Raw genomic sequence first — 12,970 nt, 5'->3', positions numbered from 1 at the left:
CAACAGGTCTAAATTGGTTAATCAACCAATAAAACAATAAAGTCAATAAAGCAGGGTATACCGGTGGATAATTTCAACAGACATATTCACAATATCCATCTAGATTAGAAGCTCATTCACATGTAGTCTAAATCAGTGGTTCCCAAACATTTTAGCTCAAGACCCCAAAAATTAATTTGATGTCTCTCAGGGACCCAAAATAGTGAAAATAGTCCATACAAGATACCTCGCGACACGTGTTGAAAGCTTGTAGATCTGCTATTTTCACAATTTCTTAAACTTTATTTATTTTGGAATTGCTAAGACTTTATTGAAAATGTATGACACTTTGTTGAATACATTTTTGAATTATTATTATTTTTTATATTTCAAAAACTGGAACAAACAGGGGCCAAAAAGGCTCCGATGGGGAGAGAAGAGCTGAGAGCTGAGACAGTGAATTCATGTGCAGACAGGCAGCCTCTCACCTTCTTGCGGTGAGCAGCCTTGCCTGGGCGGACGGACTCCCTGTAGAGATGGCACTGGCTCTGTTTCATCTGCTCCACACAGCTGTCTATCAGACCAGCTGAAAGACACACAGACACAGAGGAGTGATGGGATCAGACCACCTAACAGTTTCTGTGTGACATTATTGTCGAAACCTTTATGTAAAAAAAAAAAAAAAAAAGAACTTTGTAAGCTTGTAGATATAGAACCTTTTATTTCATTTTTCATTAATAAAAGAACAATGGCTTCCGTTTTAGCATGCTAACTTTCCAGGAAAATAAAAAAAAAAGTCTGTTTTTGTCTCCACCAGCCGAAGGCATGGGGGAGAGTATGTTTTCGTCTCCATCCGTCCGTGCGTGCGTGCGTCCGTCCGTGCGTCCTCGCAGTTTGTTACCACCTAATCTCAGACGCCGTTGGCCCGGTCGCTGCAAAAATGAGCACACACTCTCCCTGGATGCCAATTCAGAACCTCTGACCCACAATTTTCAAATGGGCCGGTTCTAGCGCCACCATGAGGCCGATGTTCGCAAAACACATTTCTGTACACTACTATTACAGATTTTGTCCAAAAATCCTACAGATCGGTAGGCAGTATCTCGACAGTCATGTGATCGACATGGATCTGTCCGATTTTGCATATTCCAGCCTGATTGGCTAAGATTGGCTTCCAAAGTTTGTAGGATTGAGCCGTTTTGAACAAAATGCCTCAAATCACAAACGCAAAGTGCAATTATCATGAAATCGCACACACACGTTCCCACTAGGCCGCGGAAGAAATGCCACTTATTTTTTTTTTTATCAGCCTCATGGTGGCACTATAACAGGCCGATTTGTGGTTTTACCTATAACTCCACCGATCAGTTTCAAACTTTGTAAGCACACTCCCTAGAGGCCAAGGAAAAACCCTTTCCCTGCATTTTTCACATCAGCATTTTATAGCGCCACCAGGAGGCCGACTTGTGTAAAACACAATTTTTCCTATTATTCCTTGAGATTCTATCCAAAAATCACGCAAATCAGTACACAGTATCTCTATAGTCATGTGATCAAGTCCGATCTGTCTGATATTTCATATTCCATCCTAATTGGCTAATATTGGCTTCCAAAGTTTGCAGGATTGCTCAGTTTTTGAACAAAATGCCTCAAATCATCAACGCAGCTTGCGATTAGCGTGAGATTTGCCACACATATTCCCACTAGGTCAAGGAACAAATGCTACCTTTTTCACATTGGCCTGTTATAGCGCCACCAGCAGGTAGACTTTAGCAAAACACATTTTTGGAACACAATGCCTCATATCATCCATGCAGTATCCGACTGCCATGAAAGGTCTAAGATTGGCGAAGAACACATGCCACCCTTTTTACATTGGCCTATTATAACACCTCCAGGACGCCTGGCCTGGTGGAGACCTGTGCTCGGAAGAGCACTGCTTCTTGTTTTGTTTTTTTTAGCCTGGAATCCCCATTGAAGATCTTATTTTTGGTACTAGGCCAGGGGGTGCTCTCCCATAAGTGAGACATCTTGCTAATAATACTCAAACAACCAGGGTTACACAAGTAACCTATAGTTTCTGAACTGTCCACAGCCCAGAGTGATCAGACAGAAATGGTGCCATCTTATAATGACCATTACAGAGGACTGAGGTGCTCCTCTAACTTTTAGGAAAGAAGTTCATGACACTGGAAATAACACTTGGATGGCATTCTCTACACTGCTCTATTATATCTATTATATCAAAAGCAATTATTTCACGAAGTGGATATATTGGATTTAGCTATTTGTATTTATAAAATATTAATAATAATATTAAGTAGAAAGTGTAGTTGCACTGACGCGAGTCGCGAGGAATCCACTGGGAACTGAATTTCGTCTTACCATTTACTATATATTGTGATTTCATGTGAAGCAGGACAACAGTGACAACAGTGTGTGAAACATGACCAAAAGCTTCACTTTCACGTTTGTGCAAAGGTTTACAAAAAGCAGGTTCACTTTGATGGCAAACAAATCTCGGATGGAGAACAATAGCGTGTTGCCTATAGCAACCACACTAATCTATCTATTAAGGGTGCGGGAAAAAATCGATATGAATCGATTATCGGTTTCAACACTAGCGATACGGCCGCATCGATGCGCGTTTACCCGGATCGGTCCAAATCGCGGCCGTATCGGTCGATGTATCGGTCCTAAAGTTATTAATCGGATTAATCGGATTTTAGCATTAAATAATTAACCTGCTGTGAAATTCTGAACGTACTTACTCATCGTTTACTGTTACAAATCATTACTTCAAAAGTGAGCGCTCTGCTAGCAGTCAGTGCTGCAGTGCAATGGAAAGAAAAAAAAAGAAAAAGCTGCCTGCTGCTCTGTCCTCCGCTAGAGCTGGGTTTCTGCGTACTACAGTCACTGTCCTGCGGGAAGCCGCAGATCTACAAGCCCACAGGGTGTTGCATGTGGATGGGTTGTAAACTTATAGATCTGCTACTTCCGACATAGCACACTGGTGCGTGTATGACGCTCGCATGTGCGACACACAGCGACTTGTAAACAAACCAACAACGTGGTAGACTAGTTCCATCACTATTCACTATGGGTTATTCCAGTGGAGAAACGCAAGTTTGGATTTTATAAGAATGCGACAGTAATGGATTGGATAACACTTTTCCCAGTAGAACCATCAGAAGTCCCCGCGCTTGTCGACAGCAAAGGTAATAATCACAGCATCAGCTTTTATTGCAAAGGGCGACTATAGAGTATTGGTTTTCAAAGTGGGGTCCGGGGACCCCCAAGGGTCCTTGAGGCAGTTCTAGGGGGTCCTCGGCAAAATGATAGGAACCAAATGGACCCTTGGGTATGTGTAACTCAGCAGGGGAGTGTACAAATGGAACCAAATGGACCCTAATGAACCCTTGGGTATGTGTAACTCAATGGAGTGTACAAATGGAACCAAATGGACCCTAATGGGTCCATTTGGTTCCATTTAAACTTAAGGCAAGAGCCTGATCCATATGTCAAACTGGGGGTCCTTGACATTGATTTTTTTTTTAGAACTACTGCAGTAGAGCCATAAGATAACAAGTAGACATGATGTGTGCCAGACTTCAAATGTTGCACTTACTTTATACTGCTGTTGTTACTGTTGTAAAGTGGATCTCTTTGAAATGATCTTATTGACTGAATAACAGCAGGCTCTTTTACTAGTTTTATTTGGTGATCTGATCTGTGGCATTGCTGAGGATTGATCTGATCTGTGGCATTGGTGAGGATGTATTTTAGTTTTTCAGTGTTATTATAGCAGCTTTGCAAAGTACAATTATTGCACTGTACTGAAGCCTGAAGGGCCAGGCCTTTTGTGTGTTTGTTTTATATTTCTCCACCTGACCAACTGTAACTGCTAAAGTGAAGCTCTTAGAAATGGGTGTGTGAGACAGATTTTCAAACCATGTCAGTAGGCTTTGTAGTTTACATTAATTATTTTTTGTATCTACATGTCTGTGTCTATTTAGAATGAACACAACAATGACATGATACTAAAATGATTTGTCATCCATCTTTCTTTACAATTTTCTGTTATTCCTTGGTCTTTTATGAGATATCCATTATTTGAAGGTCAGCCATGCTACTTTATAGATCAAGTTTCTTAATTAAAAATGGAAAATGTATGTTTCATTAAACGTAAGTATCAGATCACACCGTATCGAATCGTATCGAATCGAATCGAATCAAATTCCACAAAATCGAAATCGTATCGAAATTGCACCAAATCGAATCGTATCGAATCGTTCTGTATGTAAGCCGTATCGTTTCCGAATCGAATCGTTAGCCCATGTATCGGATACGTATCGAATCGCCTTGTAGGGGATGGATACACACCCCTACTATCTATAAATGCGACAAATCTCTGTCTGTTTGTTTGTTTGTTTGTAATCCGCGTATCTCGAGAACCGTTCGTCCCACCGGCTTCAGATTCGGCACGCGCGTTCCCCGCCGCCGCGCGGAGTGCAGTGCCAGGCCTCGACCCGACCCGACTCGCGGTTTTCCGAAACCGGCGCGAAACGTTCGGAATCTCCTTATGCGGAGCTGATTGTTGACATCAGGCTGTTCCGGAGGAAATCGGCGCAAGCGCTGAGTCATTGTGACATCACTTCATAAAAGGCTCTGACATCACGTACGCCACATGAGTCAACACAAAATCTCTGTGAATGTGTATGTATGTATGTAATCCGCGTATCTCGAGAACCCTTCTTCCCACCGGCACGCGCGTTCTCCAGATATGGGCATAAAGTCTGACATCAGAGTTTTCCGCAACCGGTACTGTGTGTGCAGAGATCTTCATATATGGGCATAAGTGGACAAAGACAAACAGATGGTCAAAACGGGTCCTATGACAACAGGTATATTGGGGTTTGCATTAAAGGGTGGGGCATTCATGGGGTTTGCATTAAAGGGTGGGGCATTCATTCCCTATTTCAAATTCGGCACGTGCGTTCCCCACCGCAGCAGGTAGTGCAGTGCTCGGCCTCAACCCGACCCGACCCACGATTGTTTGAAAAAGCGACAGAAATCTCATATATGGGCATAAAATGGACGCAGATAAACAGATATCTCCATATATGGCATATATGGGCATACAATGGATGCAGAATCACAAAGATCTCCATATACGGGCATAAAAGGGACACAGACAGACAGATACAGAGATCTCCATATATGGGCATAAAATGGATGCAGATAGACAGATATCTCCATATATGGGCATATATGGGCATAAAATGGACCCAGAACTATAACTGCAGTGATCTCCATATATGGACATAAAATGGACACCGACAGACAGATACAGATATCTCCATATATGGGCAAAAATGGACACAGGCAGACAAATGGTCAAAACGGGTCCTATGAAAACAGGTATAATGGGGTTTGCATTAAAGGGCGGGGCATTCATTCCCTATTTACATTGTTCCGAGTTGGCCAGGTCGCCGACTAGACGCTGGGCCGCCCCAGCTTCTAGTAACTAGAATGATGCAAGTGGAAGTTGCAAGTGTGGTTGCCGTGACGAGAATTTCTCAAATGAATTTCGTCTTACCATTTGAATTTTCCCCTTTCAAGTCAATGGGGAGAATTAATTCACTAATAAATGAATGGCCATATATGGAGATCTCTGTGTCAGTCCTTGTCCCTTTTATGCCCATATATGGAGATCCCTGATGTCATCAATATTAAGCCAGCCCATATATGGACATACTGTGTCAGTCTCATGTGTTCTATGATGTCAGACATGATGATGTCACCCATCTCCATATTTGGGAAACGTTTAATTTTTAATCAAAGTCAATGGAGAAAATAAATTTGCGGATAACTTTTTATAAATGAAACTATATAACGTATCTCTTGTCCCGTGTCCCGATGAAGGCGGTCAATTTGACATATGGCCCAAGTGCGTGCCACCAAAAATTGTGGGAGGAGTAGCGTGGCAAAAAAAGGTTTACTTAGGATACGATGAAGATGGAATAAAGTCAGACAATAGTCTGGTTGCCCTACAGGGGAAACCACACTAATAACTAGAAGCAGTGCTCTTCCGAGCACAGGTCTCCACCAGGCCACACAAATCGGCCTGTTATAGCGCCACCATGAGGCTGATTTAAAAAATGTGGGACAGAGGTTCTGAATTAGCATCCAGGGAGTGTGTGTGCTCAGTTTGGCAGCGATCGGGCCAACGGTGACTGAGATTAGCTGCTCACAAACTGCGAGGACGCACGGACGCACGGACGGACGCACGCACGGACGCACGCACGCACGGACGGACGGACGGACGGAGGGGAAAACATACTCTCCCTCAGCCTTCGGCTGGTGGAGACAATAATGCAATAGCCAAAGTACAGTATGCATCAGAATGGTTTGTAAAATGCCTTGAGCAATCTAGGGCTCAAAATGAACACATTTCTTCTACAGTCCAGTGGAGTGAGAAGCTGGCCCGGGCACTAAACATTAGGTACAGTATATAGGGCAGAGAGAAAAGAGAGCGAAGCCTAATTTATCGTCACTGTCAGCCAAAAACCTTGTATCTCCAAGTTAAAATGTGTATGTTCTTTTTTTGTAAATTAAAGCCCTACTACTTCATCATACAAAAGTGTCGCTCAAAAGTAGTGAAAATAGCAGATCTACAAGCACACAACGCCTCGGGCGTTGTGTGCTTGTAGATCGGCTATTTTCACTATTTTAAATCGTTTTCAAAGGCTCTGACATCACGTACGCCACATGAGTCAACACAAAATCTCTGTGAATGTGTATGTATGTATGTAATCCGCGTATCTCTTCTTCTTCTTTCGTGTATCATCATCCTTGATGATTGGTTGACGACATTTTATTTCACAAGATCTCGAGAACCCTTCTTCCCACCGGCACGCGCGTTCTCCAGATATGGGCATAAAGTCTGACATCAGAGTTTTCCGCAACCGGTACTGTGTGTGCAGAGATCTTCATATATGGGCATAAGTGGACAAAGACAAACAGATGGTCAAAACGGGTCCTATGACAACAGGTATATTGGGGTTTGCATTAAAGGGTGGGGCATTCATGGGGTTTGCATTAAAGGGTGGGGCATTCATTCCCTATTTCAAATTCGGCACGTGCGTTCCCCACCGCAGCAGGTAGTGCAGTGCTCGGCCTCAACCCGACCCGACCCACGATTGTTTGAAAAAGCGACAGAAATCTCATATATGGGCATAAAATGGACGCAGATAAACAGATATCTCCATATATGGCATATATGGGCATACAATGGATGCAGAATCACAAAGATCTCCATATACGGGCATAAAAGGGACACAGACAGACAGATACAGAGATCTCCATATATGGGCATAAAATGGATGCAGATAGACAGATATCTCCATATATGGGCATATATGGGCATAAAATGGACCCAGAACTATAACTGCAGTGATCTCCATATATGGACATAAAATGGACACCGACAGACAGATACAGATATCTCCATATATGGGCAAAAATGGACACAGGCAGACAAATGGTCAAAACGGGTCCTATGAAAACAGGTATAATGGGGTTTGCATTAAAGGGCGGGGCATTCATTCCCTATTTACATTGTTCCGAGTTGGCCAGGTCGCCGACTAGACGCTGGGCCGCCCGAAGGGCGGCCCAGCTTCTAGTAACTAGAATGATGCAAGTGGAAGTTGCAAGTGTGGTTGCCGTGACGAGAATTTCTCAAATGAATTTCGTCTTACCATTTGAATTTTCCCCTTTCAAGTCAATGGGGAGAATTAATTCACTAATAAATGAATGGCCATATATGGAGATCTCTGTGTCAGTCCTTGTCCCTTTTATGCCCATATATGGAGATCCCTGATGTCATCAATATTAAGCCAGCCCATATATGGACATACTGTGTCAGTCTCATGTGTTCTATGATGTCAGACATGATGATGTCACCCATCTCCATATTTGGGAAACGTTTAATTTTTAATCAAAGTCAATGGAGAAAATAAATTTGCGGATAACTTTATATAAATGAAACTATATAACGTATCTCTTGTCCCGTGTCCCGATGAAGGCGGTCAATTTGACATATGGCCCAAGTGCGTGCCACCAAAAATTGTGGGAGGAGTAGCGTGGCAAAAAAAGGTTTACTTAGGATACGATGAAGATGGAATAAAGTCAGACAATAGTCTGGTTGCCCTACAGGGGAAACCACACTAATAACTAGAAGCAGTGCTCTTCCGAGCACAGGTCTCCACCAGGCCACACAAATCGGCCTGTTATAGCGCCACCATGAGGCTGATTTAAAAAATGTGGGACAGAGGTTCTGAATTAGCATCCAGGGAGTGTGTGTGCTCAGTTTGGCAGCGATCGGGCCAACGGTGACTGAGATTAGCTGCTCACAAACTGCGAGGACGCACGGACGCACGGACGGACGCACGCACGGACGGACGCACGCACGGACGGACGGACGGACGGACGGAGGGGAAAACATACTCTCCCTCAGCCTTCGGCTGGTGGAGACAATAATGCAATAGCCAAAGTACAGTATGCATCAGAATGGTTTGTAAAATGCCTTGAGCAATCTAGGGCTCAAAATGAACACATTTCTTCTACAGTCCAGTGGAGTGAGAAGCTGGCCCGGGCACTAAACATTAGGTACAGTATATAGGGCAGAGAGAAAAGAGAGCGAAGCCTAATTTATCGTCACTGTCAGCCAAAAACCTTGTATCTCCAAGTTAAAATGTGTATGTTCTTTTTTTGTAAATTAAAGCCCTACTACTTCATCATACAAAAGTGTCGCTCAAAAGTAGTGAAAATAGCAGATCTACAAGCACACAACGCCTCGGGCGTTGTGTGCTTGTAGATCGGCTATTTTCACTATTTTAAATCGTTTTCAAAATTCTAACAAAAAAAGGAAGGTTTTGGATGTACAAAGTTACCACAAGACAACAACGTTATGCTCCGTCGTGCACTGAGAACCTACAGGCTCGCAACACATCGCGCATCCGCGATAACTTCAAAATGTCCTCGCCGCAAGACACCATCGTGCGGCGAAGTATGAATGGGGCCGGACCATAGACTTTAAAAAATATGGACGGTGGGAAGCCATCGGTTTCTATGCGGCGAAAATTAAGCTTTTTTTGGCCCTTGTACGGGTGCCGCCATCATTGTAGAAATCAACGTTCATTGGTAGAAATGGTACCATCTCGAATGCTATTGGCTGCCAACGGTCACGTGCAACCGCACGGATACTTGGGAGAATGTGGTGTTGAGCTTGCCAAAAATAAAGCACACAAAGAAGAACCATCACAAGCCTACGATCACAAACCCCTCCTGCAAAACATACCCTGCTTTAACATCAATTATAACATAAATTGGACTATATTTTCACAAAACGCATATCATGGTGATTGAAACGAGGCTTTAAATTAGCGACAGGAACCATAAAGTGCTTATGACAATGTTTATTAAGGTAAGAAAATCAAATGTAAAAGTTTGTGGGAAATGAATGAAGAACATGTTGCTTCATGGTACCAGAACAGCGCAACTAGCGGACAATCATAGGAACTTTCAGTTCTGTGTTTGTTTCATTTTAAATCCGGACAACTGACTAGAGCAGGAGTCTTCAACGTTTTCAGGCCAGGGACCCCTTAGTTGAGAGAGAGATGAAGCAGGGACCCCCACAACCTTATCATAGATTATATATAGTATAGTTTCATCGTTTGACAGCACAATCATCAGTGTATTTTGGATTCCTGTCAATTTGTGTTTTCAGATATTTAAACACTTGAACCGTCAATACTTAATGAACTTGACCTTTCACTCTGTACTTAGTCTGCTCTTTTTCCCCTCTACACCAAACCTCTTTGCCAAAAATACCTGATCTACAAGCTCACAACGGCTCGCGCTGCGAGGCGTTGTGAGCTTGTAGATCAGGTATTTTTGGCTAAAGTTCACAGAATATGCATATATGGATATGGATATATAATTGCATAATTTAAAAAAAGGAGAAAAAACCTTCTATCACACAAAGATTTGGAGGACCCCCTGTAGTAACTCTGAGGACCCCCTAGGGGTCCCGGACCCCCTGTTGAAGACCCCTGGACTAGAGACTAGAGCTTACCCTTGGCAGCGTGGTTCTGAGCAGGGCGGCTGCAGGCAAGCACAGCCATCAGAGCCCTGGCTGTCAGCCTCTTCAGAGGATCCTGGGATGACCTCCTCTCAAAACTCTGCCATTCACACCCAGGAAGGAAGTCATTATACACACGCAGGTAGGGCTGTCACAATTATTACATAATCGTCTAATCGTGATTTTTTTTTTGACATAATCGTGATTTTTCATAATCGTCATAATCGTTTCCATGTTGAAAAATGTTCATATTATTTAAAACAAAAGTCAAAAATAGTGGAAATAGCAGATCTACAAGCTCACAACGCGTCGCATCGCGACGCGTTGTGAGCTTGTGGATCGGCTATTTCCACTATCAATGTTCTTTTTGAGCGGTGGTCACAACGCTCCTATACGTGGCCGTGTGTGTGGGTATGTCTGTCTGTCTGTGTGTCTGTCTGTCTGTAGCCTACAGTACCTTTTTTGACCACACATGTTAAGGGAGGGGCGCTGTTGTTCAGGCCAGACCAGACCAGAGACACACACACACACACACACACACACACACACACACACACACACACACACACACACACACACACACACACACACACACACACACACACACACACACACACACACACACATTTGAAATGTTTATTTATGTCCACATAAGCAGAAGTACACGAATGTACAAAGGACATAAACAGTATCAGTGCAGGCAGATAATTAGGAAAACAGCCAGTTACAAAGTGCATGTAGGGCATAACATTGTTACGTACAATACTGTTGGCATAGATGTCAAACACAACAGACAACAATCAAGGGTAAAGATAACAACGCCTCCTCCAAATTGAGCGGCTTCCTATAATAGCTGATACAGAGCAGTACCTTGCTAGCTGCTTGGCCCTTCTTTTGGTGAGGCCGGCCATTTGAAGGCCTCTCACAACCAACTTATGCACATGCCCTAGGCTCCCAAAGATAAAAACCAGAAGTTTACATCTGTAGCCTAGCTGTGCGATGGTCTGCTCTAGCTGATTATATTTTAACACTTTGGTTAAGAAAGCTTCCTCTAAGCTGTAGTCAAAGGTACAGCCGACCTCGAGAATAAACACTTCCTTATGAGTTTCATTAACAACAATGACATCAGGGGTGTTAGCTGAAATGTTAGAGAACACAGAATCGTCGTTACACAGGCTAAACATGCTCGGCTTAACAGTAGAATGCTTATATAGCATGATGGAGGACCTGAAGATGGAATAGACATCTTTTGATATCAAATCCACTATTCTGTCATGCCTACTTATGTAGAGGCCCCTGTATACATGACACCCATTTAAGATGTGGGACATGGTTTCAGCTATTTGTTCATGACCATGATGTATACAGTAGGGAGCATGATTGCCTGGAAACCAGATGGAGAGGTTAAGTTTAGATGGTAACACCTGCAACCTCGCTTTCAGAGTAAAGACAACAATGCATTCGTCTATGGCAACATTTTTGAACACAGAGTGAGATACAGAATGGTCAGCAGCAGGGAGACATGCAGTCTTCCCCTGCAGTCTCAGCAGAGTAAAGACAACAATGCATTCGTCTATGGCAACATTTTTGAACACAGAGTGAGATACAGAATGGTCAGCAGCAGGGAGACATGCAGTCTTCCCCTGCAGTCTCAGCTCAGTCCAATGCTGCTGTTGCCTTTGCTGTTGTGCCCATAGGAGGCGACCTCTGGCATTAGTTAGTGGAAGTTGGTGTTCTGTTCCACACACAGTCATTGTTGCTCTCACAGAGATACCAGGGTCGGATATAAAGTCCTCTGAGACAGCCATCACCTCAGAGTTAGGCCCTACCCACTCCAAGGTGACATCCGCCCAGCAGCACAGATCGTTTAAGTCTGGCCAGTCAGACCACACACCGAAACCAGTAGAGCGACTGTCCAGCTTTCCATTAAGCTTCTTCTTGAAGCCTAGGAAGCTAGGATCCGTGCCACATGCCAGTGGGACCTTACGTCGTTTTAGGTCCAAAAACAGAGAAGAACGTGCAAGCTCTCTCACATACTGGTCATCATTGTTCAACATATTTAACAGATGGGAGAGCCTTGTAGCTATATATGTCCATTCAAAATTGGGAACACCGAGACCGCCCTCACGTTTACTGTGAAATATAATGTCACGTGTTGTGTGTGTGTTAAGACCAGTCCATTGTCTCACTACGTGTACAGTTTTATCAGTCAAATCACATAGTGACTTTCGTGGAACATGCACATTGGAGAGAAAAGATGTTGTACCTTGGCCAATGCTATAACTCTGACTGCCTCCAGTTTCATGATGAGTGCAGGGGTGATGTATGGATTAAATCTAGCCTGCTGGAGTACTCAGACATCAATTCATCCACCTGATCTTTCCATTCTCCTGCCACATTGAATTTATGCCCCAAATATGTGTAAGTCTCGTGACGTGAATAGACTTTAATGGGTTATTGCAGATGGTGAAGTCAGTTTTTGTGTCTGTTCTAGAATGATACCAGCGGTTTCCCCCGCTCCGTCTTTCATAGAGTACCGCACATTTAGTATCCTTCACCTCTAACCCTGACCACTCCAGAAAGGTGTCAGTTTTGGAGAGCATGTTCTTTATTACTGCTCCATTATTAGAGGCTAACTGGACATCATCTGCATACCCCTGAACGGGGTTTGGGGAAATAGCATTGGCGGGGGCACACGAACAGAGCCACTTTAACCATTGGTTCAGTGCCAACACAAAATTGACAGCGCTCCAAGGGCAGCCAGTCTTGACACCCACTTGGAGAGGGATGGGATCTGTAAGTTGTTTACCACAGATAACTTGAATGAATGACCCAGTATACACATCT

General features: G+C 43.5%; 1 protein-coding gene across 1 annotated transcript in view; it reads right to left on the bottom strand.

The window, feature by feature from the left end:
* rttn (rotatin) overlaps positions 1-12,970 on the bottom strand; it is a gene marked incomplete at both ends in the record, with an annotated part of 115,968 nt that overhangs the window by 20,446 nt on the left and 82,552 nt on the right. The window contains 2 exons of the mRNA XM_080751722.1: positions 468-565; positions 10,118-10,223. Coding sequence (XP_080607848.1) covers positions 468-565; positions 10,118-10,223 — 204 coding nt within the window. The remainder of the gene's footprint in view (positions 1-467; positions 566-10,117; positions 10,224-12,970) is intronic.

Source organism: Nannobrachium achirus (genome assembly GCF_963921795.1).
Source record: "Nannobrachium achirus genome assembly, chromosome: 21".
Lineage (NCBI taxonomy): Eukaryota > Metazoa > Chordata > Actinopteri > Myctophiformes > Myctophidae > Nannobrachium > Nannobrachium achirus.
Note: the sequence above shows the minus strand (reverse complement) of the source record. Positions and strands in the feature narration are given on the sequence as shown.